Below are 13,808 nucleotides of genomic sequence, written 5' to 3' on the forward strand. Positions count from 1 at the left end.
TAAGGAAGTGTTTCTCAAATGGTTCCAAGAGGGATCTTGAAATATTAGGAAGAAAGACTAAGAAATATTACCTCTAATTTTGTCCCACAGAGGCCTGAATAGAGCTGGCAAGACAGTCAGACTCCCAGGAAGTCTGAGTGATTTTACACTGAGAAGAGAAATTAATGAGTGTTTTACTGCAGAAGCATGTTACCTCTACCACTCAATCACAATTTATAACCAATCTTTCCCTAGTGTTCTACTGGGAAATATTATTTCCAATAAAAAGAAAAAAAATGGCCTATTATATGAAAATAGCAGTAATATAGCTTAGTAAGTTATGAAAACAACCTATTCAAGAGCATTCCAGTCAGTTCTGAAAATGCATTTTATTATGAAAAACAGTTTAAACAAGCTTATACTTGAAAAAAAAATCAAACCATTAATTCAGACACATAAGAAATTCTTTGAAGTAAAAGCACACACAAGATTATGGGACAATCAGAGAAACTCTCCATCATCTAGTGAGTTTTAGCCCAATCCTATGTTAGTTTAGAACCTAAATTATTAAGGTACTCACCTTGGAGGATTTATTCATGTATTAATTTGTTCATTTCACACAGGGGATATTTGTCTACACAGCACCAGGCTTCCTGTTTTGTGACATTCCAGTTGTGGTTTTGTGTTCCAGAATAACACTGTCTATCAAAATTCAAGCAGCCTCACTTCAGACTCCATCCAAATTATCCACAGCTGTGCAGAAAATATAGCCACATAGCAAAAAGCAACTTCAAATAGTTAATTAAATGAATCTAGAAATAACTCCAAACTCTGTAGTATTGTTTCACTAAGTGTATCAAAATGAAATACAAACTCTTTAAGGGCACACTGATATCATCACTTTAATGCTAAATACAGCTAATTCTATCACAAAAGGCTCCATTGGCTCAAATTTGGAAGAGGCAGGATATGAGATGTAGTGAAGGTGAAGGAATGTGCCTTGTACAACAGCAAGTATTCAGTGCCAAGTGCCAGCATGTATCACACAGGGTAAAAACATTTGACTCTGGGGGGGAAAAAAAAAAAATGGGGGCAAAAGCCTTTCCCTGTGTTTTTATGCTAAGAGCAATCCTAAACAGAACAGCCAATCTAAAGAATTTGCATTTAAAATTCACCAGAACTTACACAAAAAGGAGCTCTACTGGCATCACTGACACCACTGAGAAGAAAAGCCAGTGCTGAAGGGGAACAGCATTATTAGAACTGTGAGGACAGCCTTCCAGAATAGGAAATTCTCATCCACTCACCATTCAAATTTGTGGAATGGCCAGAAAGTAAAGATCCAATTAATATTTAATGCCCACTATGTCCAGCAACAGAAAAGAGGCTTAAATACATCAAGGTCCTAAGCAGAGGCACCAAGTCTTTCCTGTCTGTTATCTTCTCCTCCTTGTTTTCTGCCAGAAAAAGAACTAATGCCATCCAAATCGCCCATCTGATCTTACCCAGAGGTAACTCCTTGCTGTTGACAGTAACCCACTTCCAGACTGCAAGTCTGACTGAAGTACCAGCTCACTAACAGCCTGATTAATGTCTCTAATGCATTAGAATTATTTCTTCAGATTTTTACAGGGCAAATTCACCATTTATTTCAGTGAGCTTAATCCAGTTATAAGAGGCATTCCTACTCTTAACAGAATACTTCCTGAGACAGACACTGGATAAGCCAATTTAATTTGAAGGGCTTTTCCTTTTGCTCAGGAAAATCCCTCTGATCTAATTCCACTGAAGCTCCTGTGTTAAAAGAGGTTTCTGGCCAATGAGACAGGAAATCTGAGGAAACATAATTTACTCATTCCTTGAATGAGCTGTTTTTCTTTGTGTTTTACAGCACAGCTACGCCTCCTTCGCAGCGGCTGGTGATCATGTTGGCAATTTCAGTCCAGCTGTCCATGTGAGGGTTATAAACTTCAACAGAGTCAGAGGTTACTGGAGCAGCAAAATCAGGACTGGGAGCTCGGCCTCCTGAGGCATAGAGGAGTCCATTCACAGCCACAACACAGACACCAGCTCTTGGGATCTTCATTGATGCAACTTCAACCCACTTTTCCTAACAAAAAGGTGAAAGATCAAAAAATAGCTTTAGGGCATGCCCTGATTCTGATACAGTAACTTTTAGAGTTTAAAGACTGAAACATATACAAAAAACTATGTATACACTTCACTGGTTTATATGTGGTATGTGTACAGTATCCAGAGGATTATCAAGACAGGAATGACAACACTCTCACAAGGGGTCCAAATTGTGTTAATCTCTAAAGAGCAGATCCCATACTGTCTGCATACAACACCTTCAGTCACTGCAAGATGCAGTCAGTCTCTAAAATAGACATGGTACAATTTGAGGTGGGGGAAACAGGAAAACTAGATTCAATTTGAAAAGCAAAACAGATGGCACATGGGATTATGTTCTGCTTTTAAGAGTAGCTACTCTTCTAAAGAGCATTGTAAAAACATGAGCAATAACAGTCTAGAGAATTTTTTTGTCTTCTAGTCATGCTGAAACACCACCTCATTTTGAAGCAGAAGAAAATCCTCAAATTTTGCAATAAAGGGTAACTCTTACCTTTACAATGAGTTTTGTCTCTCTATTCAGATTATTCTATTGCAGAGGGGGAATCTATCCTCTCATATTAACCCTAAGAAGTATTTACCAAACCACAGTATATCTGTGCATAGTTAAACCATGACAACTACTTAGGTCCGATCCTGAGATCACCAAAGCTTTGTTTCACTCAAGATACCCAGCCAACAGTGAAAAGGGAATGGAATTTCCAGCTTTTGTTTCTTAAAGAAAGGAAGCAGGATACCTCTGTAACATCTTACACAAAGAGGATGCAATATGCATTTTAGAAAAGAAGGGACTCTGCCATACCTCTTCAAAAGAGTATCTTTCTACACTAGCAAGTGCATCCTGGGATTCATTCCAGCCTCCCACAGCATAGATACAATCGTTGAGAGCAGCTACACCAAGATAAGCTCTTCGGGTGCCCATTGGAGCAAGCTCAGACCAGCGTTTGGAGATGGGGTCGTAGACTTCAACAGAACGCAGCTCTACTCCTTCACTGCTGATACCACCAATGACATAAATCAAACCTGCAGAAACAGAGCTTCTCTTTTAGGCTTCAGAATACAATTTGTGTCACAACACAAGTTTCAGCCTGGCATTAAGATGGTTGAAGAATGCCAGAAGAATCCTCCTTGGCTACATAAAGCTTTTGCATGGGTAGCTTGAGGCTTGAGCATTAGAAGTTCTTAGGAAAGCAAAAATTGATTAAGTGCAGGAGAAGGAATTCAGAAGGTTGCAACAGCTGACATGGCCAGAATCAAATACTTAGTAAACACATTTACTGATTAAGTATTTAGACACATCTGTCTTAACTGTGACAAGTCTTCAGATTGTCACAAAGAAAAACATGCAAATCCAAATATGGAAAATAAATAAAAGCAGTATCAGAAAGAACTATCAACTGCTAAAAGGCAAGCTGCATAACCATACTGGCAGCCATGTGAAAACTTTTCATAGGATAAAAGGCAGAAGACAAGAGAGAACTTTATAGTCCTTGAATTCTGAAGAATTAAAAATAGAGTGTTAGCCCAACAAACAAGCGAGGCACAAGCGCCTCAGTGTGACTGATAACTCAGTACAAGACAAAGGTAAGAATTCATGACTGAGACATAAAGCTTCAAAATCCAGTGGCTGTTGGAACTATTTAGGGATCTAAACGTAACAATATTCACCTTGCATTTCACAACACCCAAAGCAGTAACGGGGCTTAGCCATGCTTCCCACCACATCCCAGCTATTCTCTTCAGGATCAAATCTTTCAATTGTGTTGCCAATCTCTGCTCCAATCCAGCCTCCTGCAAATCACAGCAAACACAGGAAGTATTGAATGGCACAAAGTTGTGTATTAGTTGCATTTTTAGAATACAGCGGACTGTTCCAGGACAAATTCTGAAATCAGCATGCAGACAGTTTACAATGGAAATAAGTTATAATTAAACAATAACTAATCCACAGAGATTTACTATATATGTTAATACTTATGGACACAGCTGTTTTTCAAAACTTAAGCTTGCAAATTTGTATCACCAAGATGTAATATTTAAGATCAAATCAATTTACAACTTCTAAGAATTAACATCTTTAACTTCACCTAGAAAAACCCCACAACTTACCCAAAGCATAGATAGCACCATAGCATGTGCACACTCCCAGTGCACAACGGGGATGGTTCATGGAAGCCACAGTTGTCCATTGCTTAGTAACAGGATCATAACATTCAGTACAATCAAAAATCATAGAGTTGTCCTCACCTGCATAATAAAAGCAAGAAGAGTCAGGGGAAATGCAATGTTTTTCACTGTAGATATGGAAACATTTTTCAACTTATTCCACAACAGGCAACATTTGAATACAAGATTTATCTTTTGGCCAAATGGCCAACATAGCAAAAGTTTCATTTATACCCAGAACTGAATCATCACTAGGAACCACTTTCATCAATAGTTCCCTGAAATGTTACTGAAAACATCAGAGAGGTACATAACCACAGTGCTGCATGCTTTACTCCCCAGCACAACTGACTGGGTTTTCAAGACCAAAGAATGAGCTCTGTGGTGACAAAAACAGTCTACATATGCATTCTTTCATGATGGGCTGGTAGAGCTACTCATCACATCCTTGTGCAAACAGACATAACAAGCCTTTCAGGCATGCAGTGCACAAGTAGTTTGTCCTATGCAACTGCCTTTTATGCTATAGGCTTCTGCTAGACTGTGAGACAAGAAATTCCACTAGTGGTGGTACACAAAGCCCACAGAATAGCCAACATCTCTGAGTATATCTGTACTTTTCTATTTGGTAACCTGTGAGTATACACCATGAGGGGAGAGCAGTTTAGTAAAAACTGACCAGCACAGGATCCCTAACAGGCATTCACAGGGCAGTGACAGTAGAGAATCAAGGAACCCCAATTCCTTTGTTATTACACCTAAAAATTGTATTATTCTCAGAACCACTTAAAAGAAGAATAATTTTGAAAGTCTCCATACATGAGCTTTCTAGCATTCATGTAAGAAAGAAAGGTAGCTTATTTCAGCTGTTACCTCCAATGGCATAGACCATTCCTCCCACCACAGCCACCCCCAGCCCGCTCCGGGCCTGGTGCAGAGAGGACACTGTGGTCCAGTAGTGGCTGAAGGTGTCAAATCTCTCCACACAGCTGAGGGCTCTGCTGTCACTCCAGCGTCCTCCTTGCAGTCGGGTGTACCCACCTGCCAAGGAAGTGGAAAGGCCAAGTAAGAGCTTCCTGTTCATCCTCATGCTCCTATATCTAAACTATTAAAAATAATACAGTAACAGCCATTAGCCACTTCTAGAAAGAATTGGATTTTTCCAAATAGCTTTGTTTCTCCAGCATACAAGGAAGAATGGTTGCCTTGAGGGTCATGGAAATTGTGCTGAGCTGATGCTACAAAACTACAAATACCAGAATTCATGTTTTCAGTAAAACACAAGTATCAGCCAACAACCTTTGCTCTCTAAGCGGGTGGTACTGCCCACAGGGTGAAACAAACATGTTCCCTTCCAATATAAAGCTGCAGCTTTGCTGAAAACTTGAAATTTCTAGTATACCATCATATGAACCAAAGTATCCTGCACAGAGAAAACTTTAGCCATCAGAACAAAATGTGAATTTGCATACACCATTCCAGCAGTGAACCATGGATAAATCCTCTGCTGATTTGCAGCTTTTCACCCAAGGTAAATTATTTTTGAACAGAAAATCTGGGCTCTGAATGCCATGTCACAATGACAAGAAACGTGAATGCTGGACTTCTGTGCCATTCTAATCAAAGAAGCTAACATGGTAACTCAGCCATGATGAAACGTTTTGCTGTCTTTATATATCTGGATTGTTAAAAAATCCTCGAGTATCTCCTTCAGTACTGCATTCTGAGATACTACTTAATTTGTTTATAAGGTTTAAACAGCCACATTCTAACCTACTGCATAAAGGTACTTCCTGGCTTTCCTCCGGGGACGACCTTTAGAAGCCTGCAGAAAACTGCTGACCTTGTTCTCTTTGGGAGACTTAGAGACTTCACAATATTCTTTCAACAGAGTTTGCAGGGCCACCCGAAGACTGAAATCTGGAATACCTTGAAGAGTAACATAAGCAGAATAAGAATAAAATTAGCAGAATTTAAAAAATGTAACAAACACAATAAAAAGTAACAAACTCTAAGCAATTCAGTTGCAGAAAAACTACTAACTTGTCCTAAAACAGCAGACAAATCAATGCTACTTACTTTTATAAGGCATTTTTAAAGTAAGCTGTGCTTATATTTTAAAAAGTAGAGTTTTTTGGCTATAAATATTTTCACTCATCATGCTATTAATGTAAAAAGTAGTCCACCAAAACCCAGTAACTCTGAACAACACATCGTTTGCTCATATACATGCACCTGATATTCCTTCTTTCACTTACTTTCTATGTATTTCAACAGTCTTTGGGCTGGTAGCAGAGGGAATCGAACAGGCTCCAGTACTTCCACGACGTATTTCTTTCTTTTCCCCACATCCTTCAGAATCCATTGCATCGCTGCCGTGAAAACCTGGTACTCGTCCTCGATGCTCAGGTCCTCGCTCCGCAGGATCTTCACCAGCTGCTCCTTGGTGAGCGCCAGGAACTCCTCCCCGCTCTGCACCTCCAGGAAGTGCGCGTGGATGTAGCTCTCGGTGAACTCCATCAAGTCGTGACAGGCGATCTGCTCCGAGAACTGGAAGAGGCCGATGCAGTTCAGCGGGTCGATCTGGCCCTTGAGGAACTCGCAGCAGAGCTCCACCACCTCGGTGAGCTGCAGCATGTCCGCGGCGACGATGAGCTCCTGGACGTTGTGCTCCGCGATGCTCACCACCCCTGCGGGCACCAAACCACAGCGGGGCCCCGCTCCAGCCTGCGGCCGCCGGGCGCCCGCCCCTCGGCCCCCCGCCAGCCCTCACCTGTGTAGATGAAGTCGAGCAGCGTGTGGAAGGTGTCCGCCTCCACGCCCGCGATGCGCACCACGTCCCGCCCGGACTCCTTCATGCCGCCCGCGAACAGCGCCGCGAAGTAGGGGCTGCTGGCCGCCAGCACCAGGCGGTGCACGGAGAACGCCTCCGGGCCCACCTCCAGCCGCACGTCGCAGAAGCTGTGCCCGGCGCGCAGCCGGTTGATCTGGGCCAGGAGGAGGCGGGCATGCCGCTCGGAACTGGAGCTGGAGCTGGAGCCAGAGCCGCCCTTGCCCGTCCCGGCACTCGCCGCCATCGCTGCTGTGGCACCGGCACCCCCGGCGCCGGCCTCGCGCCGCGCACGCGCCCCCGCTCCGCCCGCCCGGGCGCGTGCGCGGGGGGGGGCGCGCTGCCCCTGAGGCGGCTCTGCCTGGACCGGGTGGGCGCCGAGACGCAGGGGCGCGCTGAGGGCTCTTGATTTCTGAGGGCTCCGTGTGTACCGAGCGCCCTCTGTGCCGAGCAGCCTGTGTGCGTGCCGGGGGCCCTGTGTGCCGAGCAGCCTGTGTGCGTGCCGGGGGCCCTGTGTGCCGAGCAGCCTGTGTGCGTGCCGGGGGCTCTGTGTGCCGAGCAGCCTGTGTCTGTGCCGAGCGCCCTGCCCTCAAGGCGGCACTGGTTCTGGTACCTCTGGCCGCTGCTTTGTCTACTCCCCTGTCTGGGCACCTGGCCCCGTGAGGCCCCACAGGAATCACGGAATCATCAACGGTGGAAGAGATCTTTAAGATTATTCATTCCAGCGGTCGACCGAGCACTGCCCCTGAACTGCTAAACCACATCACCCATTGCCAGATCCAGATCCCTCTTAAAGACCTCTAGGGATGGTGGCTCCACATCCGATTCCACCGCTTGACCACCCGAACAGTGAAATTGTTTTTCCAGCATCTGATCTAAATCTCACCTGTTTTAGCTTAAAGCCATTTCCGCTGATTCTCTCGCTGCAGGCACGGTAAAAGAGATTGACCTCCACCTCACTATAACCTCCTTTCAGGGAGTTGTAGAGAGCAGTGAAGTCCCCCCTGAGCCTCCTTGGGACTCCCCCTGCTGCCTCAACCACTCCTCATAAGACATGTTTTCTGGTCTTGTTGCCTTCCTTGGGCATCTTCCAGCACCTCAATGTCCATTTTAAAGTGAAGAGACCCTACAGGCGCCTCTGGCCACTCTGGGCTCACTCCCTGCTCTGCAAAGAGTTTGTGGTTAAAATTGTTACTGCAATAGGTTATTAATTTAGTTACTGCCTTCATAACCTCTGTCCCTCAGTCCTATCTTGCTCTTGGAAACTGGATCCCTGTTCACCTCAATCTGTGCTTGTGAGAAATCTGGCTATGTTGGGGAGAAATTGCAGCTGCTACCAGCCCAGGGAACAGCAGAGATGGGAGGCAGGGACACTGCCTGGGTCTGTGGCAGCAGACCAATGTTGACAGGGGATAACATCACATACTGAGGTAAATGCACATGATCACCGGGTCTGGCAGAGCTGACACTGATCTGAGAGAAAAGCATCCCTCCTGAGTTTTCCACAACTGTTCCAGGAGCGTGACAGGCAGATGCAGCCCAGCACCACCCCCTTTGTCCGTAGTGTCATGCCATGTGTGGGCCTTCCTCTTCATTCCAGCACAGATGTTTCATCAGTGTCCTGTAGCAGCACCGTGTGGGTCACTGGGGTCAGCACTGATCCTGAGGCAGAGAGAGCTTCCATCTTAGTCTGTGTAATTCCCTGAGTCACTGCATGCCTGAGCACTGATGGGGAATGAGCACCACATACTGAGTTAAATGCATTCAGTCAGTCACTGGGTCCAGCAGAGCTGGCACTAATTCTGAGAGAAAAACATCCATCCGGAGTTTTCCACAACTGTTCCAGGAGCATAACATCCATCCAGAGCATAAAGCAATCAGAGAGCCACTTGGAAGGTTTCCATATCTATTTACTGTGAGACTGGGAAAGAAAAACATGTCTGCCTACAGTTACAATGGTCATGGCCCCTCAGGCTTTTCTCATGATTCTGCATTTCATTGTAATAACTTTTATACGTACTTCTGGAAAGAATCTGAATCATAATACCCTCGAGGGGCTGTTAGTTTCTCTCTTCATCAGCATTTCATTCTAATTACATTTATTCTAATTACATTTCAAGTTGGTCTTCAAAAAATACCCATAGAAAACATAGATCTAGAGAAAAGATCTAGAGATCATAGATCTAGGTTTCTGCAAGCACACACAGTTGGATTCATGCTGATATAACTCTATAAATTTTAAGCTCAGCTAATAAATGCATCGAGGTTTTTCTTTCTTTGATGAATCAGTAAAAGAAACCAGACCCCTCTCGTGCTGACATTTTATTCATCGGAAGCGGCCTGTGAGTAAAAGGCTTAGAATTCTCCTAAATGCCAGTGGCTCACTGGCTGCCTGATGTCAGCTGTTGGACTCTTGGCCAGCACTAGGATTTCACACCATAGTGCCAAGTTTACAGACACAAAATAGTGTTGCTGAGGGAGCTCATTTTGCCCCAGAGGCCTGTACTGTGCTGTGTTCGTGGCTCTGCCCCCAGCAAAGAGCACCACCTCAGTGGGTGTCTTCTGTGGTCACACAGGAGCTGTTCAGATGAAGCTAATGTTCCCACATAGTACTGTGAATCTCCAAAAACATGCTGTGGACTTTCAGGAATAAGGCTGAAAGCTCCTTTGACACTGTGAAATTGTACCGTGTAATGAGGAGGCCTTTTGATTAACCAACATCAAGAATGGCAGTCACAGTAGTGAAGCAATTTAAATTGTCTTTAATTTTAATACAATAGACTTTAAAAAATATATTTGTCAATAAGCCAACTAAATGCTGGCTGTCATATAGGACAGGTGACAAAAAAAGGCATGCCCTGTGCTGCTCATCATGTCCCACTGCCCACACCTGCACAGAAGTGCTGCTGCCACCCTGCCAAAACAGTGAGAAGATTCTCAAAGAAAACTATTCAGGCTTTCTCTTGAGAAAACCCTGTCCCACGGAGGCCCATGGCTGCTCAGATTTCCCTGGCTGAAGAGTTCTCAGGAAAACCTTTGCAGAAGCCTGGATGATCTGCAGATCAGCGGGAGGTGTCTGTGCTGCTTTTCCCGAATCCTGCAGGTGCCGCTGTTACCACAGGGAGATGTATCGAGCATTAAGAAAACCGGGACTGCAGGGTGACGTATTCGAACATTAACAAAGTCGGGAGGCTGAAAGGTGTTCCCTGTGCGCATGCCGAACCTCTCCTTTCTTACAGCATGATTTAGGTTTGTTTGTTTGTTTCACCTGAACTCGATATAGACGGAGAGCACTTAGTCTTAAAAAACCCAAAACAACCAAACAACTACTCCAAAATTTAAAAAGAGTAATTATTGATTTAAATGTGCAGTTTTGCCTGACTGCTTCTTGTCCATTACACCTGCAGTTCTGGGGACCATTTTGACTTAAAACTCCTTACCATACTTGGCTGCTAAAATTCCCTATTACAGAGGAGACATGAAACTCAGGCCTTGACTATTTGTAGGTACATCAAATCCCATGGGAGCTTTTGTGATTGGGAGCCACTTTCCATTGCAACCAGAATGTGCCAGGTCTAATTTCTCCCCCAGTTATGTGGGTGTGAAATCTTCACTTCCTGTTGTAAACTGCATCTCTGTTCTTTGCCCTCTGTGCTAAGGCATCTGCTATAACCTTCCAATGGCACAGGCACTTGCCATTTTTGTTACTATTCACCCACTATAGCTGCTACTTGTAATGCACTGCATCTATCAGAGGAGAGGTGTTCTAAGCCTAACCAAAATGGAAAGGAGCTTATTTTGTATTTTGGTGTGGAGGTCACAAAATCTATATAGGATACAGCCGTTTTTGCTCCACTTTCCTAAATTCCACAAGGCTTTGAACTCAAACTTCTCCCAGGAAAGCCATAATTTCAAAAGTGCAGAATTATCAAGAGTTCGTGAGGAGTACAAGCATCTGTAGTGTACTAAGTTAAATCTTTTACACTTCCAAGACACCTTGTCTCTGTTAAGGTCTAGGTTTTTCCCCAGACATTTGCTCTGGATGCCATTGCATGCCCAAAGCAATGATGCAAGTCAGCAGTGTATGAATGCACAGTTTGGTGGATGTTGTTTTGCAGCCCCTTGAAGGAATAAGACAGGCAGGCTGCTGAACTTCACACTCTCAGCTTGGAGAAGAAGCTCCCCTGGCTATTTGTAAGGTGTTTCTCAAAGACAGCATTGGTTTACCCCATTATTACCCCAATGGTGACAATCACAACTGCTTATTGTGTTTGTCTACCCAGCCAAAAGCCTCTAATGAGCTACAGACACTATATTCTAATTAGATACCTGCATAAACCTGTTGTCAGCTTATGCTTTCACGTGATACATAAGCTTCAGTGGATAAAGAAGCTTCCCTTCAGGGTCTGAATGTTTCCTATCTCCTTGCTTCACAGGGAGATAACACATTTTCCAGACTCAAGCTAGGCATGAGAACACCCTCTCGACAGGTTTGGGCCTGGCCCTAAGAGCTATTTCATTAATGAATCTTGAGGGTTAATGAATCTTGAAGAATATGTGTGTGTGTGTGTAGGATAGAGGTCTGAACCGAAATTGACCCAAACACAGAGAACAAGAGAGATCCCCAAAGACAGTCTTTCTGCACAGGCAGCCCCACAACACAGGGCTGGTGTGAAAACATTTGAGTTTTCACACTACCAGCAAGGTGATGATGACATTGTCCATGATGGCTTGGGAAACTGTAAACCTCTCCTCTCCTCTCCTCTCCTCTCCTCTCCTCTCCTCTCCTCTCCTCTCCTCTCCTCTCCTCTCCTCTCCTCTCCTCTCCTCTCCTCTCCTCTCCTCTCTCCTCTCCTCTCCTCTCCTCTCCTCTCCTCTCCTCTCCTCTCCTCCCTCTCTCCTCTCCTCTCCTCTCCTCCTCTCCTCTCCTCTCCTCTCCTCTCCTCCTCTCCTCTCCTCTCCTCTCCTCTCCTCTTCCTCTCCTCTCCTCTCCTCTCCTCTCCTCCTCCTCTCCTCTCCTCTCCTCTCCTCTCCTCTCCTCTCCTCTCCTCTCCTCTCCTCTCCTCTCCTCTCCTCTCCTCTCCTCTCCTCTCCTCTCCTCTCCTCTCCTCTCCTTCTCCTCTCCCTCTCCTCTCCTCTCCTCTCCTCTCCTCTCCTCTCCTCTCCTCTCCTCTCCTCTCCTTCTCCTCCTCTCCTCTCCTCCCTCCTCTCCTCTCCTCTCCTCTCCTCTCCCTCTCTCCTCTCCTCTCTCTCCTCTCCTCTCCTCTCCTCTCCTCTCCTCTCCTCTCCTCTCCTCTCCTCTCCTCTCCTCTCCTCTCCTCTCCTCTCCTCTCCTCTCCTCTCTCCTCTCCTCTCCTCTTTAGAAGCCTTTGTGACTTTTTTGTCCATTTGAAATTGTAATAAAGTATTTACTATTTTCATGTAATGTGGCTTGAGGTAAAGGTGGCATTAAGGTAACAGTCTGGTATCAGAATTGTCAGTCCAGAGAGGTTTAGCACTTTTGAAGTGGAGGTTGAGAAACTCTGCTGAGTATTCACATCCTACCAAAGGTGCTGCAGCACAAGCTGTGCTGGCATTCAGTTGAAGGAGGTTGCCCCCTCCAGTGACCAGCCATGCTCTGGGAAGCCAGGCAGAAAAAGTGGGGCACATGTCCGAGCCACAGGAGCCTTCAGAGGGAATGTGACATTCCCAGTGAGTAATGCACAGATAATGGCTTGTGATTTCAGGAGCACTGGCAATATTTCACTACTGTGTTCTCCAGGCTTCACCTTTACAATAGCATTGGGTGGAAAAGGGATTGGTGTGTGATAAAAAATAATAGAACAAGAAAAAAACTTTTTTCAGTCCTAAAGTATGCCCTAATTTTGTCTCACCTGACCTACTTGTGTGGAGAGGTTTGTGTTCTAGGTGCACTCACCTAGCAGGAAGTTTGGAGGAATTCCAGTGAAACGGGGAATGTTGTGCAACATGCATGGCTACAGTTCCCCACCACTTAGGAGATTCTTGTGTTTAAGCCATAGATCTGGATCAATTCCAGGCTATTTGATTTAAAATAAACATCCTGGATGCAGTGTGTCAGATACTAGCACAATATTGTTTCAGTCTTTCTCATTTCTCCCGTGGGAATAATCATTCCATGAAGAAGGAAAGTGATCTAACAAGAGAATTAACTCAAGAGCTTGAACATTGAATTAGTCACAGCTGTCTGAGAGGGGAACCAAGGCAAACTCCACAGAGACCTCACTGCATTTCCAAGGAAGGAGGCCAAAAGAATACTAGGACTCGGATATCAGTTGGTGATCAAAACAGAGGCAGGAGAGATATACTTTAAGGAGAGAGACTTTCCTCTGTGAAGATAAATCTCAGCAGTAGGGAATCACTGCAACTTTGTCTTGGAGATGTTAAAAGCTGCCAGATTGTTGAGGTCTGATCCTAACTGTGTCCTCACACTTATTTGAAGCAGATCATTGATTTCATAGCTTGGGTCTTTTTTCACTGTAGTCTGGAGCTGACCTGCAGCTTCACACTGAAACAGACCTGCTCTTTTAGGTGACTGTATCAAAGGTGCAGTTTTTGGTTTTTTTTGCCAAAAGGAAAAATGAGTTGTGCTTGAGAATTATCAGTCTTCAGGCACAGGGGAATTCAGTCTTGCTGTTAGTAAAGTTTGGCAATGTTTCAAATTGTAATCCAAACCCTAATG

The 13,808-nt window shown here is 44.7% G+C and overlaps 1 protein-coding gene across 1 annotated transcript; it reads right to left on the reverse strand.

Moving 5' to 3' along the window:
• Positions 1 to 349: 349 nt before the first annotated feature.
• Positions 350 to 7,449, reverse strand: IPP (intracisternal A particle-promoted polypeptide). Its single transcript, XM_079314420.1, has 8 exons — positions 7,052 to 7,449; positions 6,537 to 6,968; positions 6,052 to 6,207; positions 5,152 to 5,319; positions 4,222 to 4,359; positions 3,781 to 3,903; positions 2,915 to 3,135; positions 350 to 2,089 (listed from the first exon to the last, which is right to left on the reverse strand). Exons 1-8 carry the CDS (start codon positions 7,353 to 7,355, stop codon positions 1,865 to 1,867), a joined length of 1,767 nt encoding a protein of 588 aa, XP_079170546.1. The 5' UTR covers positions 7,356 to 7,449; the 3' UTR covers positions 350 to 1,864.
• Positions 7,450 to 13,808: the final 6,359 nt, after the last annotated feature.

The sequence above is a fragment of the Erithacus rubecula genome (genome assembly GCF_903797595.1).
Source record: "Erithacus rubecula genome assembly, chromosome: 10".
Classification (NCBI taxonomy): Eukaryota; Metazoa; Chordata; class Aves; order Passeriformes; family Muscicapidae; genus Erithacus; species Erithacus rubecula.